Source organism: Danio aesculapii, chromosome 15 (assembly GCF_903798145.1).
Source record: "Danio aesculapii chromosome 15, fDanAes4.1, whole genome shotgun sequence".
Lineage (NCBI taxonomy): Eukaryota > Metazoa > Chordata > Actinopteri > Cypriniformes > Danionidae > Danio > Danio aesculapii.
Window position 1 is genome coordinate 22,747,088 of NC_079449.1, and position 15,764 is coordinate 22,762,851.

The 15,764-nt window shown below is 36.9% G+C and overlaps 1 protein-coding gene across 2 annotated transcripts in view; it reads left to right on the forward strand.

The window, feature by feature from the left end:
• The window catches only part of dph1 (diphthamide biosynthesis 1), a 225,125-nt gene that overhangs the window by 190,132 nt on the left and 19,229 nt on the right, over positions 1-15,764 (forward strand). For both annotated transcript variants that reach the window (XM_056474269.1, XM_056474268.1), the window contains exon 10: positions 14,881-14,959. In XM_056474269.1, coding sequence (XP_056330244.1) covers positions 14,881-14,959 — 79 coding nt within the window. The remainder of the gene's footprint in view (positions 1-14,880; positions 14,960-15,764) is intronic.

The window sequence follows — 15,764 nt, forward strand, 5'->3', positions numbered from 1 at the left end:
AAACCTTACACTCACCGGCCACTTTATTAGGTACACGGAAGTGACTGGAGGCCATTTGAGTACAGTGAACTCATTGTCATGTTAAAGAAACCAGTCTGAGATGATTCGAGCCTTATGACATGGCGCGTTATCTTGCTGGAAGTAGGATGGACATGGTCAGCAACAATACTCAAGTAGGCTGTGGCGTTGACACAGTGCTCAGTTGATAATAATGTGCCCAAAGTGTGCCAAGAAAATATCCCCTACACCGTTACGCCACCGTCATAAGCCTGAACTGTTGATACTAGGCAGGATGGATCCATGCTTTCATGTTGTTGATGCCAAATTCTGACTCTACCATCTGAATGTCACAACAGAAATCTCGACTCATCAGACCAGGCAACGTTTCTCCAATCATCTATTGTCCAATTTTGGTGAGCCTGTGTGAATTGCAGCCTCAGTTTCCTGTTGTTAGCTGACAGGAGTGGCACCTGGTGTGGTCGTCTGCTGCTGTATAACAAGGCATTTGCACCCACAGAACTGCCGCTCACTGGATATTTTCTGTTTTTCAGATCATTCTCTGTAAACCCTAGAGATGGTTGTGCCTGAAAATCCCAGTAGATTAGCAGTTTCTGAAATACTGAGACCAGCCGTCTGGCACCAACAACCATACCACGTTTAAAGTCACTCAAATCACCTTTCTTCCCCATTCTGATTCTCAGTTTGAACTGCAGTAGATCGTCTTGACCATGTCTACATGCCTAAATGCATTGAGTTGCTGCCATGTGATTGGCTGATTAGAAATTTGTGTTAACGAGCAGTTGGACAGGTGTACCTAATAAATTGGCCAGTTAGCGTATAATCAACACTTTATTTGTTGTCAAATCGGACAGCAGAATGCCTGATTCAGGGATGTTTTCTAGCAAGCATGAGGCTGTTTGTGGTGATATCAGGCCTGGAAATGCAGAAACTAAACCAGCAGACAGCAGCACTTGAAAATACAATTCAACTTTAATACTCTGAGATGTTTGTGGATCCTCTGGCTGGTGTGAAGTGTTTGATGTCTGCTAGGTGGGTCATTCCTGTTATGCAGTACCTTTTGAACTGTGTAACTTTTGAAGAAAAAAAAAAAAGAATATGCTTATATGGAAGTTTTTTAAAGAGAGGACTAGGCTTCCATAATATTGATGTCTTGTTGATCATACAAGCACTGCAGTATGTGGCAGTGTTAAACATCTTGCTGCGTGGCAAGCAGTCTTATAACAGATGAAAGCAATACATTTTGTATTTATTATAGAGCTGGGCTATATTAGGGTATATATACATCGTTACAGCCATATAAATTGCTGTCATAGTTTTTACTGCGTGTATACTTCCATATGTAAATTAGTGGGTGTGACTAACTTACATTCAGTGTGTGAGCCTGAGCAAGATGCTGTTCATGAGACTGAGGGAATCTCTCATAAGATCAGGTCAGCAATCTGAGCTGAATTCTACCTTTGATTTAAATAAAATGTTTTGGATTATCAAAACATGAAACTATAAAAAAGTATGGACAGTTTCTTTAAGGCTTTTAAAAATAAAAGAATAAAAGGTTATGTTCTTTTCAATTCTGAAGTTTATTTATTCTGACCCTTTTTGTATATTTTTCTGGAATAACTACTTACACTGAAAAAAATTATTCATTGGATTTACTAAAAATGTTTAAGGTAACTGATTGCAAACAATTTATATGGGCTATATTTAAACAAACTAAATAAATTGAATATTGTTCAAACTTAATTTGTTTGTTTAAATTCAGCAACCAGTTACCTTAAAGTCTTTGAGGACCCTAAGTCCAATGAATCAGGTTTTTTTTCAGTGTATTTAAACAACTACACGTCATTACTGTGAAATAAAATGACTGAGACAGCACAGTGAAGCTGAATTTTGGCAGTGCCACCCAAGCCTAATTTTTACATTTAAATTTTGTTCAAGAAATTACATTTATATGAAATAGAAATCTATTATAGCATTATAAGTGCATTTGCAGGTATTAGTTTAATGAGCTCTTGCTGAAAATTATTTATCTCTAAACTTTTGAATGCTGATGGATAGTACATTATGGTAGGCATGAAAACATCAAAATGTACTGCATAGCGGCATCGAGCCAGAAACCTGAAGGTGTAATTCTAGAGAAATGTTAAGAAAATCACCTGTTTGCTCTGAACTCTTCCGCTTGACCCTCACAATTTAGATCTTGCGTTTTTGTTTTTTCTTTTTTTGTTTTTTTGGAGCGGGGGGTTGTTGTTGTTTTTTTTGGGGAGTCGACAACCTCTGGGCAGACAGTGATAAACATGCAGAGAGTTCACTGAAGATACCTGCATTACCTGCCTGGATGTTTGATGGTTCCAGTCCAAACAGTGCATGTCCACTGTCTGTGGGCATGGGTTTTATTCATATTATGCTGTAAACTCAGAAACTGTGATCACTTGTGTGTCGTCCCACAGTTCATTTTAGTGTTTCCACACACTCGCAGACACAATACATCACCAAAATTGTATATTACATATCACATGTAACCTAAGCTATAAATGGTCAAACAATTTCTAAACTTGCAGTTACAGTAGCAAGCAGACACTGTAACCAGCCTTTTGATTAGCATTAACAAAATAAGTTGTATTTAATTTCCTAACAGAAATTTTATGGTGCATGTGAGTTAGTGTAAACGCATGCTTTTTTTGGCATTTGAGTTAATCATTAATTTGTAAAACCACCGCTTTACCAGAAATTCCTGGTAACGCTTTATAATAACTACACACTATGAATAATTTCTTAAGCATTAGCAAAAAGTGAATTCATTATCTGTTAAGCATCAACTCTACATTAATCGACGTTAGTGAACAGTTTATAAATACAGCTACAAATACTGTATTCTTGAAATATTGTTAGCACATTTACTTTATAATAATGATTGTATTTAATAATTGTATTTTTACACTTGAATCATTACGACATTTTCAAAGCATGAATAGTCCTCACTTCAGAATAAAAAAAATGGATGAAGTTGAGTTAATAAAGCATTTATTAACATATAAAGTAACGATTAATGATAATTTGAATGGTTTATTAATCATTTACTTGCACGTTCTGAATTATCTTAAAACCACCAACTACTCTTAAATAACCTTTTTAAATAATGCAATACTTTAGTTAGGAAAAATTTATCATTAACAAAGTATGAAAACGCAATCATTAAGCACATTATACATATGTTTATGTCAAGAATAGAGCATTTGTAGATGTAGTTATAACCTGTTTACTAACATCTATTAATGTAGAGTTAATGCTTAACAAATAATTAATTAACTATTTGCTAATTGTTAATAAATGATTCATAGTGTGTAGTTATTACAAAGTGTTACTGAAATTCCATGGTTACTGTAGCAAAACCACAGTTAATCTGTAATTACTCAGGCTGAAGTTGTTTGAATTCTTTTATTTGTAATAAAACCACTGATCATTTTCACAAGTAAGGTCAAAACCTATTAATAACAATAGAAAACAGTTGATGTGGATCTCCCCAGTTTCCAGGGAATGCTCTCAGGACATCTAACAAAACACTCAAAGTAAAACTAAGCATTCTGTTCAACGTTGTCTGCCCTTTATTGTGTGGACAAAAAAGCCCCTTCATGAAATGTATTATAATTAAAAGCTGCATTGTGACTTGTTAGGGCAAAGTTTAACAGGTAACAGTGACCGATTAAAAGTTAAAGGCTATTACTGTACCTAACCTGAATCTCCTTTGTTCACACGTCTAAAGCAAAAACCTGACGGTTTTCTTCAAACAAAACCTTTCCTTTAAGTGTCCAGTAGAGCGTATATATATGCCCTTTATTGTAAGCATAATGTAATTACACATCTCTGTCGGCTTTAAGTGATGTTTGGAGGCACCGATGCCTATTTCCCCGTGGATTGGAAAGGTTAATTGTGCTATTGTATGCTGCAGGTCGAGTGGCTAATTAAAATCCATTATTTCCACTCGGCGAGAGGAGAACCGGCTGGGGTTGCTGCTCCCAACAGCGCGAGGAAAACCCCCCTGCAGTCAATGGCAAAGCTCCCGTTCCTCTTCCTCCTTCAATTAGACTCTTTGATGTGAAGTCTCGCCCCCCCACCTTCAGGCGACGGTTCGGGGATCAGCAGGAACGTGCCCTCATCAGGTCTGCCTTCACATGCTGATGGCGCCGTTTCAGAGGAAGCAAAACAGGCATCATTACATGTCTTTGACCTCCCCTCTCCTCCGCGGATCAGAAGTGGATTGGGAGAATGGGCTTGATGCGGCCAGACGGAGGAGTGCGTCTCTGCCCGTATGGCTCCCGCAGCGAGGGCTGTCTCAAGCGAGGGGACAGATGCTGCCTCTGATAAGCCTGTAAATTGAATTTGGTGGCGTGCTGAGGTTCCCGATGCAACCTCAGCCCCCCTTGCATATTTGAAATCCGATTCTGATACAGATACTAAGTTCGAATTTGCATTTACTGCCCATTCCTCATTTCTCTATCTGCTTTTTTACCTTGAACTAGACTTCTAAGGAAGGACTCCTGTTGCCGTTGGCTCTCTCTGACTTTCTACACTTTTTTGTTTTGTTTTGCTTTGTGTGATCTTTGCTTGTGATTTCTGTATAGGTAACTCCTGACTGGATGTTACCACACAGTGTTGCCCAAGAAGGTCTGTGTTACCTTGAAGGAACACTGTTTGCTTTCTTAGCACATGTTGCTATTCTTGAGGAGAACAAGTTATCTGGACAACTTATTTCTCAATTTCCAATGAGCGGTACGTTTCAGTTCAGTACAGTACGGTCAAAGTCCCTTAAAGTCTTTAAGTTAAGTCTTTGAAATGCCTCTCAGGCAAATTTTCCAAAACTGTTTGCCAAGCTTACCTTTTGATTTCATATTAGGAATCAGCAATAAAATTAAACAACAACTGTGTCTTTAGCTTCATTTTTAAACATCCAAATTGCACAAAATCTGCAGAAACTGACATCTATTCCGAGCACCCCCACCTGAGTATCGTCAGTCTATAGCAGGGGTGGGCAAACTCAGTCCTGGAGGGCCGGTGTCCTGCACAGTTTAGCTCCAACTCTAATCAAACACACCTGAACAAGCTAATCAGTGTCTTCAAGATCACAAGAAATCTAAAAGCAGGTGTGTTTGATTAGAGTTGGAGCTAAACTGTGCAGGACATCGGCCCTCCAGGACCGAGTTTGCCCACCCCTGGTCTATAGTGACCAATGATTGGGTCCTGTACTAGAAGACGGGTTTTATTCGCCATATAGCGATCAATGATTGACCATTTTTCCCCATTCAAAACACTTTTGCCTATTCGAAAAGATACGAGTGACATGTCTTGTGTAATCTATAGTCTTTGGTACGGTTTAGTACAGGTTACCTTGATCAGGCTTGTGTTTCTACTTCCAACAGTACCCTAACTTAGTAGGCATAGTTTTGATCAATAGTCTGATGAAGAGCTGGTATGTTCGAAAATGTCACATTCTTTGTGTTAGCCTTTGTAATTTAATTAATTGGTATTTTTTGGAGCTTTGGTTTTGCCGCCGCCTTGATTACGGTTTTGATCAATGTCATTCTAGCTTGAAGTATGAAGCTACATGTAAATGAATTGTTTAGATATCACATCTTTTGTGACCTCAAGTTCATTATTTTAAATATAGACGCTTGAGAAGCGCGCACAAATAGAAAGAGAAAGCGGCACCACACACACACTTTCTACATGCTTACTAACACCTTCATAAACAACAATAGAGGACATACAACAGATTCTGTTCTTATTTTTTGGCATGTGGCTGTTTGTCACAGGAGGACAATAAGGTTTGTTTGACCATGGTTCACAGCTGTGTATTACGGTGTCATGTTTAGGCTGTGCATTTAAATATCGTGCTTTCAGTGTTGTAATCATACTTGACAACATTTTTCTCTGAATTCTGGTAGGGTGGCTGGTTGTCTGGGGTGCCGTGATGTTTGTGGTGTTAGTATGGACCGGATTTAGGGCAGCTTCGGCGATTGGATACTATATCAAAGCAGGTGACCAGGGGGTGTTACAGACTGTACCAAAAAGCTGAGGACCAGGGGGACATGGGTCTGAAATAGAGCTGTGTGATTTGGGGAAAATGTATAATTGTGATATTTTTTTTACTTTTATTTATTTATTTATTTATTGACAGATAATGCGATTTCGATTTGATTAGCATTTTAATTGTCAACCTTCAGCTCAATAATCAGTATTGTATCTTCCCACTGCTAAAATGTAGTGTTAGTGAGTGTTAGTTTACGAGTGTTAATTTAAATTAGTGTTAGTTTAAAAAGGAACTGAAAAAAATATCAATTTATATTAGCAAACAACTCTGAAATTGTACTTTGCTTGCTACTAGATTGAGTGTCACTGGCAATAATTTTAGTTGACTTTAGCAAGATGCTCGTCATATAGCCTTTTTAGTTGCTGGCTCTTGTACTTCCTCATGCGGGGGCAACAATTCTGCGACAGCTCTCACAAATTACCTGATTTTGTTTGGTGTCTGTGACTTTGAAACCAAGATATTCCCATATTAACGACGTACTGTTTTTCTTTTATATTAATTTGTCTTAATTCTTCTGAAGCAGCAGATGCCATCATTTCTATCTTTCACATTTTCTTGTTTATTTGTTTGTTATTGTGGGCGTTCCGCATTGTTCGGTTGCGCAATTCTGATTAGGCAGAACGAAAGTGTGCTCACTCAATCAGCTAGTAAGACTGTCACACATGGCAGTTACGCAATTGCTCAGGGTGGGGAAAATTAAATAATATACATTTCATATCGTAGCCTCTTGCGATTAGCTAATCGCAATGTTTCAGGAGACTAATGGGAAAAACGGGAGTGTTGGTATGTATGGTTGTTATTCACCTGGCTTGTCGTACTTGCTGGTGATAATTCTCTGTAAACCAATAGGATTCAGCAGTAAGCCTATTGTAAAGCTAGGTAGCCTTTGGAAAGGGTGCCAAAAAGTGATAAGGTACAATTTACTTTTGTGCCAATAAAATAAAACTAGACCCCTCTATTCAATATTCATATTCAGTTGAAAATGCATTGCAATACTGAAGTCAAGCATGTAAAAACTCCATCCATCCATCCATCCATCTTCCTTATGTTTTTTGGTAGTTTTTTGGGGGAATTTTTGCTGTTTTTGCATCCCTTTTTTATCTGAATAACTGGACAAGTTGTAAAACGTGAAGCTTGTCGTGACAAATTAACTTGTCTAGTAATCACAATCAACTAAAAGCTGCATCATGTTCTGCCAGAATCTCCAGATGGTGTAGTTACAACATCTACCAGCAGGGGTTAACAGTGTCATGCTAACCAGCCAAACTTTAACCTATTAATATAACCGTGCAAATGTGGTAGTTAAGGCTGGTTTACTGTATATTGTCAAGTGACCTTGTTACTCTGGCATTTGTGTGCACTCCTAAGCTTTACATGCATAACTGTGGTTGGTCTTTCACATATCCATCAAGGCAGTCTCTTTCTGTGGGTGGTGTTGGCCAGAGTGAGCCACAGTATGGATCAGACTTCCATCAAAGTCTGCCACTGTGAGATTAACCAAATTCCCACACACAGTAGTCAAGCAAAGCAGCTGTTGCATGATTCTGTGTCCAAATAAAAACAGTCATCCACCCATCATTTTAATTAGGGTTTTGATGGATTTTGATCCAAGGAAAGGGTTTCAATAATGTGCTGTCATTCATTCATTTGCCTTTGGGGGGTGTAAATCATTTGGCAACAGGCATACAGTACCATGATGCAACCTCCTAGAGCAATTGAGGATTAAGAGTCACGCTCAAGGCTGAGATTAGAGAGGTCATGAGGACCAGTCGCAGCTGCGAAGATCTTTGGATCCTCTGATGGAGATTTAAAACAGCCATACTTTTATTTGCATTATGGATCACTTGTTCACTAAGACATTCTTAACCCAGTTATAGCAGTTTAGACTGAAGCTACTGACTACCTGATAATCAAGATAATCATTGCCCAATTTTAAACCTTTGTGAGCTCTTTGAAATACCATATTGGTATCAGTCGATAAAGATTAATGTTATTGTTATTGATTGATATTGGAAAACATGTTTTATATAAAGATTTGAATTTAGTGGCCTGTGTTTAAGTTGTTGGCTTTCAAATATAAAGAGTTATTGATATCAGCCAATAAATTTCAATATTGGTGCATCTTTACTAAAAATGTTACAGTATTTTTAGCCCATTTTACAGCTTTGGCACAGATATTTTTAAGGATTGATTTTCGTTATTTAATTTTTTTTGGTGCCTTGACTATTGATGATAAAGATAAATACATTTTTTTCACATTTTTCTATAAAGGACAATATGCCTTAATAATACAAAAATGTACAGTGTGCCAGAATTATATCCAAAAGGCTATTTTGCATCTGCAGTCTTTGGACAAATGGTTAAGTTTAACTAAAATATAAAACAATTATTAAGTACAAATTAATTACAAGCTTCAAATTACAAGAAAATATACTATACCTACACTCACTGGCCACTTTTTTAGATTTACCTTACTAGTACCGGGTTGGACCTCCTTTTGCCTTCAGAACTGTCTTAATCCTTCGTGGCATAGATTCAACAAGGTGCTGGAAACATTCCTCAGAGATTCTGGTCTATAGTTGCTGCACATTTGTCGGCTGCACATCCATAATGCGAATCTCCCATTCCACCACATCCCAAAGGTGCTCTATTGGATAGAGATCTGGTGACTGTGGAGGCCATATGAGTACAGTGAACTCATTGTCATGTTCAAGAAACTAGTCTGAGATGATTCACGCTTTATGACATGGTGGGTTATCCTGCTGGAAGTAACCATCAGAAGATGGGTATACTGTGGTTTTAAAGGGATGGACATGGTCAGCAAGAATACTCAGAAAGGCTGTGTCATTGACACAATGCTCAATTGGTACTAATGGGCCCAAAGTGTGCCAAGAAAGTATCCCTCACACCATTACACCAGTGGTTATTAGAGTTACTGTTGCCCTTCTATCAGCTTTCTCTTAGCTGACCTCTGGTATCAACAAGGCATTTGCACCCACAGAACCACCACTCACTGGATATTTTCTCGGACCATTGTCTGTAAAACCCTAGAGATGGTTGTGCATGAAAATCCCAGTAGACCAGCAGTTACTGAAATACTCAGACCATCCCATCTGGCACCAACAATCGTTCGAAGTTCAAATGTTCAAAGTCACTTAAATCATCTTTCTTCTCCATTTCGATGCTCAGTTTGGACTGCAGTAGATAGTCTTGACCGTGTCTACATGCTCAAATGCATTGAGTTGCTGTTAAATTGCGTTAATGAGCAGTCGGACAGGTGTACCTCAAAGTGGCCGCTGAGTGTATAATTATACTATAAACCCAACAGAAAGCTACACTGTAAAAGAAATAAATCCATAAAATTTACGGTTAAAAAATGGCAGCTGTGGTTGCTAGTATTTTACCTTTAAAAATACGGTACAAACTGTAAAAGTAATATCTCATTTTTACAGTAAACTGCCATATTTAATTAGTTTATAGAGGTAATATGTCTGTATTTTGAATTGCCAACATATACACATATTTTGTTACACAGATAGACACATTAACACAGCCATATGCAGGTGGTGATGAGAAAGTTACATAATGAACCAAAGCTCATCACAAACAACTTTTCCTTCAAGCAGAAATGTGTATAAGTGTATAGAAGGTGCTCAGAGTCATTCACACAGTTATTAAACACCAGTATGGTAACATGCATAAAATTAAAGTCATGTAATAAACATAGTTTATCAACATTAGATCTAACATAAACCTCTAATGTACATAACTGATGGGCAAACAACTAAAAAGATCCATAGTAATGTCAGAAAAACATAAAAAGTGATGTGCCATGCAGGGAATTCTGGGAAAGTCAATTTACGGTTATTCGCCGTATATATTAAGAAAACATATCTGTTAACCAGGTTACTGATTTTTACTTTAGCGTTTTTACAGTTTTTTTGCCGTTGAAATCACGGCCATTTCTTTTTACAGTGTATCACACTAATCTCATTCAAACACATCTGTCAGGCAAACTAATCAATAAATATCAATATGCAGCCACAGACAATATATAATGATAAAGATAAGCAGCATTAACCATTCAATGCAACCAAACAACCACATGTATGAAACAGACAAGAAGGCAATAGAGTATAGTTTGTAAAATTAATGTTGACAATACTGACTTTCAATTAACCTATTCAAATCTTAAAAGCTTTAAACTACATGACATTTTAACTATTTAAAAGCATTTAAACTACATGACAGATTCCAATTTGCTGATCACGTTTGATTCTTTTCCATCCGTCTATCGTAATGGCTGTCTGCCCATTCATTCATCCGTCATATCTGTCAGTAGTTCATTTGACCTCTGTCTATCTGTCAGTTTCTGTCATCCTGTCATTCATTTTCTGCGTTTTTGCCCAAACAACTGTTGCTCAATAGATATTTTGTCCTTTTCTGACCATTCTCTGTAAACTCTACAGATGGTTGTTTGTGAAAATTGCTGTAGATCAGCAGTTTCTGAAAAACTGAGACCAGCCTGTCTCCCACCAACAACCAGGTCAATCCAAAGACACTTAAAATCATCTTTCTGTCCCATTCTGCTGCTCCTTTTAAACTTAAGCAGATTATTTTGTTCAATTCTATATGTCTAAATACTGATTCAACATTTGCATTAATAAGCAGTTGAACAAAAAGTCTGTTTGTGTTTATATGGTTTATGAGGACACAAATTTGTATTTGTCTAGGTTATACAATGTTGAGGTGGTTTATGAGGACATGCTCTGTGTCCTCATAGTTTAAAACTGTTAAAAATCATACTTAACAGGTTGTTGTGTTATATGTGCTGTTTGTGTTTTTCCCCCTCTGTCTCTTCTCTGGGACATTATATATACAGTAGATATATATATTATATATACAGTAGATTATACATTATATATACAGTAGAATTATTAGCCCCCCTTTGATTTTGATTTTTTTTTCTTCTTGTTTTTGAAATATTTCCCAAATGATGTTTAACAGAGCAAGGAAATTTTCATAGTATGTCTGATAATATTTTTTCTTCTGAAGAAAGTCATATTTGTTTTATTTCGGCTAGAATAAAAGCAGTTTTTAAAATTGTAAACACCATTTTAGGGTCAATATTATCAGCCCCTTTAAGCAAATTTTTTTATGATAGTCTACAGAACAATCCATCATTATACAGTCACTTGCCTAATTACCCTAACCTGCCTAGTTAACCTAATTAACCTAGTTAAGCCTTTAAATGTCACTTCAAGCTGTATCGAAGTGTCTTGAAAAATATCAGGTAAAATATTATTTACTGTCATCATGGCAAAGATAAAATAAATCCGTTATTAGAAATGAGTTATTAAAACTATTATGTTTAGAAATGTGTTGAAACAATTCAGGGGGGGGTCTAATAATTCTGACTTCAACTCTGTCTGTCAACATCTCAAAACATATGTTTCGTGACCCTTTAGTGTTGGGTAATATGTTAACTCTGAACAATGAACTCCATTCATTACAGCATTTGTTCATGTTAGTTGATGACAAAAAAGTTTGTTGTTAGTTCATGTTAACTCAAGGTGCATTAACCAATGTTAACACGCATGAATTTGAATGTTAGTTCATGTTAGTAAATACTTTAACTAACATCAACTAATGAAACCTTATTGTAAAGTGTGATAAAAAACATTACACGTATGGGGAGTGCTTATATGTCACAAACCAATCTGTGTGTGTGTGTGCGTGTGCGTGTGTAAAAAAAAAAAGTACTGAATGGAATTTTTGTGATCTTGTTCTCTTTGCATGCATGATCACTTCCTTTGTAGTACATTTACACCGTCTTGTCAGCTTCCCAAGCGTTTAGTTCAGTTGCAGGTGTGCGCATTTCTCTGAATGTTCTTTTACATTGCATTAGGCATCCAAATACCCACAATTCCTGCTTCAGCTCTTCTGTATTCATCACACACGTTCAAAAGACAAATGCAGTTTCTCCAGACACTCTGTGGCTCTGCCTGCCAACCATCACTCATATTGTTCCTCATGTGACTCTCTCACCTCTCATGTCACTGTTATTCTCTCTCTCTCTCTCTCTCTCTCTCTCTCTCTCTCTCTCTCTCTCTCTCTCTCTCTCTCTCTCTCTCTCTCTCTGTCTCTCTCTCTCTGTCTCTCTCTCTCTCTCTCTCTCTCTCTCTCTCTCTCTCTCTCTCTCTCTCTCTCTCTCTCTCTCTCTGCCGCCTAGTCTGGCTTCTATGTAGGGTAGCTCCGTGGAGACTAGGGCATTGCAGTGCAGTTGTTTTTTTTTTTTTTTGCTCACCTATCCTTTCTTAGCGCTGCCGCTGCTTCACCTCAGTCCTCTTTCCTTCCTCTTCCTCTTCTCGCCTTGTCTTTCTTGATTTTATTTGACTCCATGCTTGTCTTAATAATAATGCTTTGCAGGGAAGCTTTAGGGCAGTGCAGATTTACTCTTATATTTACAGGGGAGAGCATCAGCGTTGCACATCAATGCAGTTCATATCCACATTTACATTCACCCTGCGAGCTGAGCTGTGATCTGATTCACCAAGTGTGTGTGTGTGTGTCTGTGTGCCTCGCTTTTCCTTCACATGTATCTTAAATAGTGTGCAACAATTATTTTATTTCTTTTGTTTTCTTATCTTTGAGTGAAGATAAGAATGAAATTCCGAGTTTTTAGTGCCTTTTTTTTTAGATACAATTTTTTTAAAAACATTTTTAATCAGATTTAATTATTTTTGTGCGTGTTAAACTAAATGAAATAAATTAAATTAAATTTCAGTTAACATTTATTTGAAGTTAGGATATTTTACTGTTTTTAGTGAAATATTAAAATGCTTAATACAGAGTGAGTAAAACTCAATACTGTATACATATTTGTATGAAAACATAGCAAAAGTATTAATAAAGTTAATGAACAAAACATTAAAGTGAATCCAAAGTATTATTTGAATGAATTAGATAACAGTATATATTTTCATTTAAATAAACGGGCATCTCTATGGGTAAATAAACCTGTCTGTACTGATTTACTGATTTACTTCTTTTTTTTTTTTTGCATGTTTGGCACACTTAGAAAATAGTCAATGATAACACATGTAAACATATGCAGCTTTTAAATAAAGGCTTTTTTTATTATTAAGGGACAACAAAATCCATAACTACATATCCCTGTGTAAAACCACCTGTTAAAACATAATTCTGGTTTATTACACCTGAGTAATAAACTTTTTGGCTATCCATAAATTACTTAAATAGGATCTACCTGACAAAGTGAAGTAGACCAAACGATCCTTAAAATCCAAAGAATTTCCTGAACAAACAGCAAAGAAAATAGAGATCTACTGATTTGGAAAAGGTTATAAAACCATTTGTAAAGCTTTGGGACTGCAGTGAACAACAGTGAGAACTATTTTTTTTACGATTTTGGAAATCGCAAAAGCATGGAGGAGTGGAGAACCTTCCTGGTCAACCAAAATTACCCCAAGAGCACAGTCACAACTCCAACCAACCAAAATGTCACAAAAGATTCAAGGGTGAGTGTTCATGACACTACCATAAGTCAGAGACTGGGCAAAAATAGTTTGCATAGCAGAGGTCCAGAACGAAAACCACTGCTGTGCTAAAAGAACATAAAGGCTTGTGTTAGTTTTGCAAAAAAACATCTTGATGATCCTCAAGACTTTTGGGAATGTACTCTGTGGATTGATGAGACAAAGGTTGAACTGGAAGATATGTGTCCAATTATGTGTAGCATAAAAGTAACACCGAATTTCAGAAAAGAACATCATTCCAACAGTAAAATGTGTTGGTGGTGATAGAGTAATGGCCTTGGGCTGTTTTGCTGCTTTAGGACCTAGAAAACTTGAGAGATGGAATCATAAATTCTTCTGTGTACCAAAATATCCAGAAGAAGAATGTCCGGCCATCTGTTAGTGACCTCAAGCTGAAGCAAACCTTGGTTCTGCAGCAGGACAATGATCCAAAGCACACCAGCAATGCAACTTCTGAATGGCTGATGAAAAACATACTAAAGACTTGGCAGTAACCTCGTTGATGTCCTGACCTGAATCTAATTGTGATGCTGTGGCATTTATCTATCTGTCTGTCTGTCTGTCTGTCTGTCTTTCAGTTTGTCTGTCTGTCTGTCTGTCTGTCTGTCTGTCAGTCTGTCTGTCTGTCTGTCGTTCTATCATTCTATCATTCTGTCTGTCTGTATGTCTATCGTTCGTTCTATCTATCGATCGATCGATCGATCTATCTATCTATCTATCTATCGATCGTTCTATCTATCTATTGTTCTGTCTGTCTGTCTGTCTGTCTGTCTATCTATCGTTCTATCATTCTATCTATCGTTCTATCGTTCTTTCTGTCCATCCATCCATTCATTTGTCTTTCTATCTACAGTATCTATCTATTCGTCCGTCTGTTTGTATATCTATCTACTGTATCTATCAGTAATACAGGCTAGTTTTGTAGATAAGCAAGTAAACTACAATAAAAATCAAATCTATCTTTCAGTTGCTTCTGTTTTTTAAACACATTCCTAGTCTCATTGAAATGTATATCTCAGAAGAAAAAAATCTCAATTATCTTTTGATCTCTTCTTACAGATCAAGTTATTTCCTTTTGAATAATAATCCCCTGGTTTTATTCTCAATCTGAAATAATCACAAAATGCATAAAATGATTAGCAGACTGTATCTTGGACCACTTTGTTTAACTCTCTCTCTCTCCACCCCCCGCCTCCCTCCCTCCCTCCTGCATAGGTGGGTGCAGATTGCTTGTCCACGCCTCTCCATCGACTGGGGAACGGCTTTCTCCAAACCCCTGCTGTCTCCATATGAGGTACACAAGTCTTGCTTGCTCCTCTATCCCTGTTTATCCTACATTCCATGATGCTTTGTGTGAATTATGGGGAATATCTACCTTAAACTGTAAGCAACTAATGAAGTGTTTTAAACTGGATGCTATTAGGTGTTATTATTCTCCTCACAGGTCAACCATTGAATGTCAAAAGGCAACTTAGTAGAATTAACAAATTACTTTCAGCAGATCTGCAGACCATGAACAACGAATACGCCTTTCCACAGCAATAATGTGGATGTTTATTAAATATCACTTTACTATAGGGAATATAAGAAGTTACCCGATCAATATTGGACAATATTTTTTCAGGGGTGACTTCGTTTGTTCTATATGCTGTATATCAGGGGTCCCAAACTTAAATTGGTGGGCGGCCATATCAGTGACTAACAATTCATATGAGGGCCGTTTTAACATTCAAGCACAAGAAAAAAGTGGAAACCTGATGCACTCAGACATCTCTACCCCAGAGTATATGCAGTCAAAACTCCTTTATTTTGTTTCTTGTTGTACATATTGAAGGGGTAGTTTAAATTGCTATGAAAATACTACAATTTAATAATAGGCATAATAATAATTATTATATGTTGCTTAACCAAAAGTTTACCAGATAGCTAAAGACAGCAGAAAGCAGATTGGGTAACTTAAGTGACTTTACTGACAATTGTTCTTCTCAATATTTTTCTTTTTTGTAAAACTACAACAAAGAGGGGGAAAATTATGTATATATTCACATTTACTTTAGCATGTTCAATTCAAACAAACAAAAGTTTACATTAAAATAGAA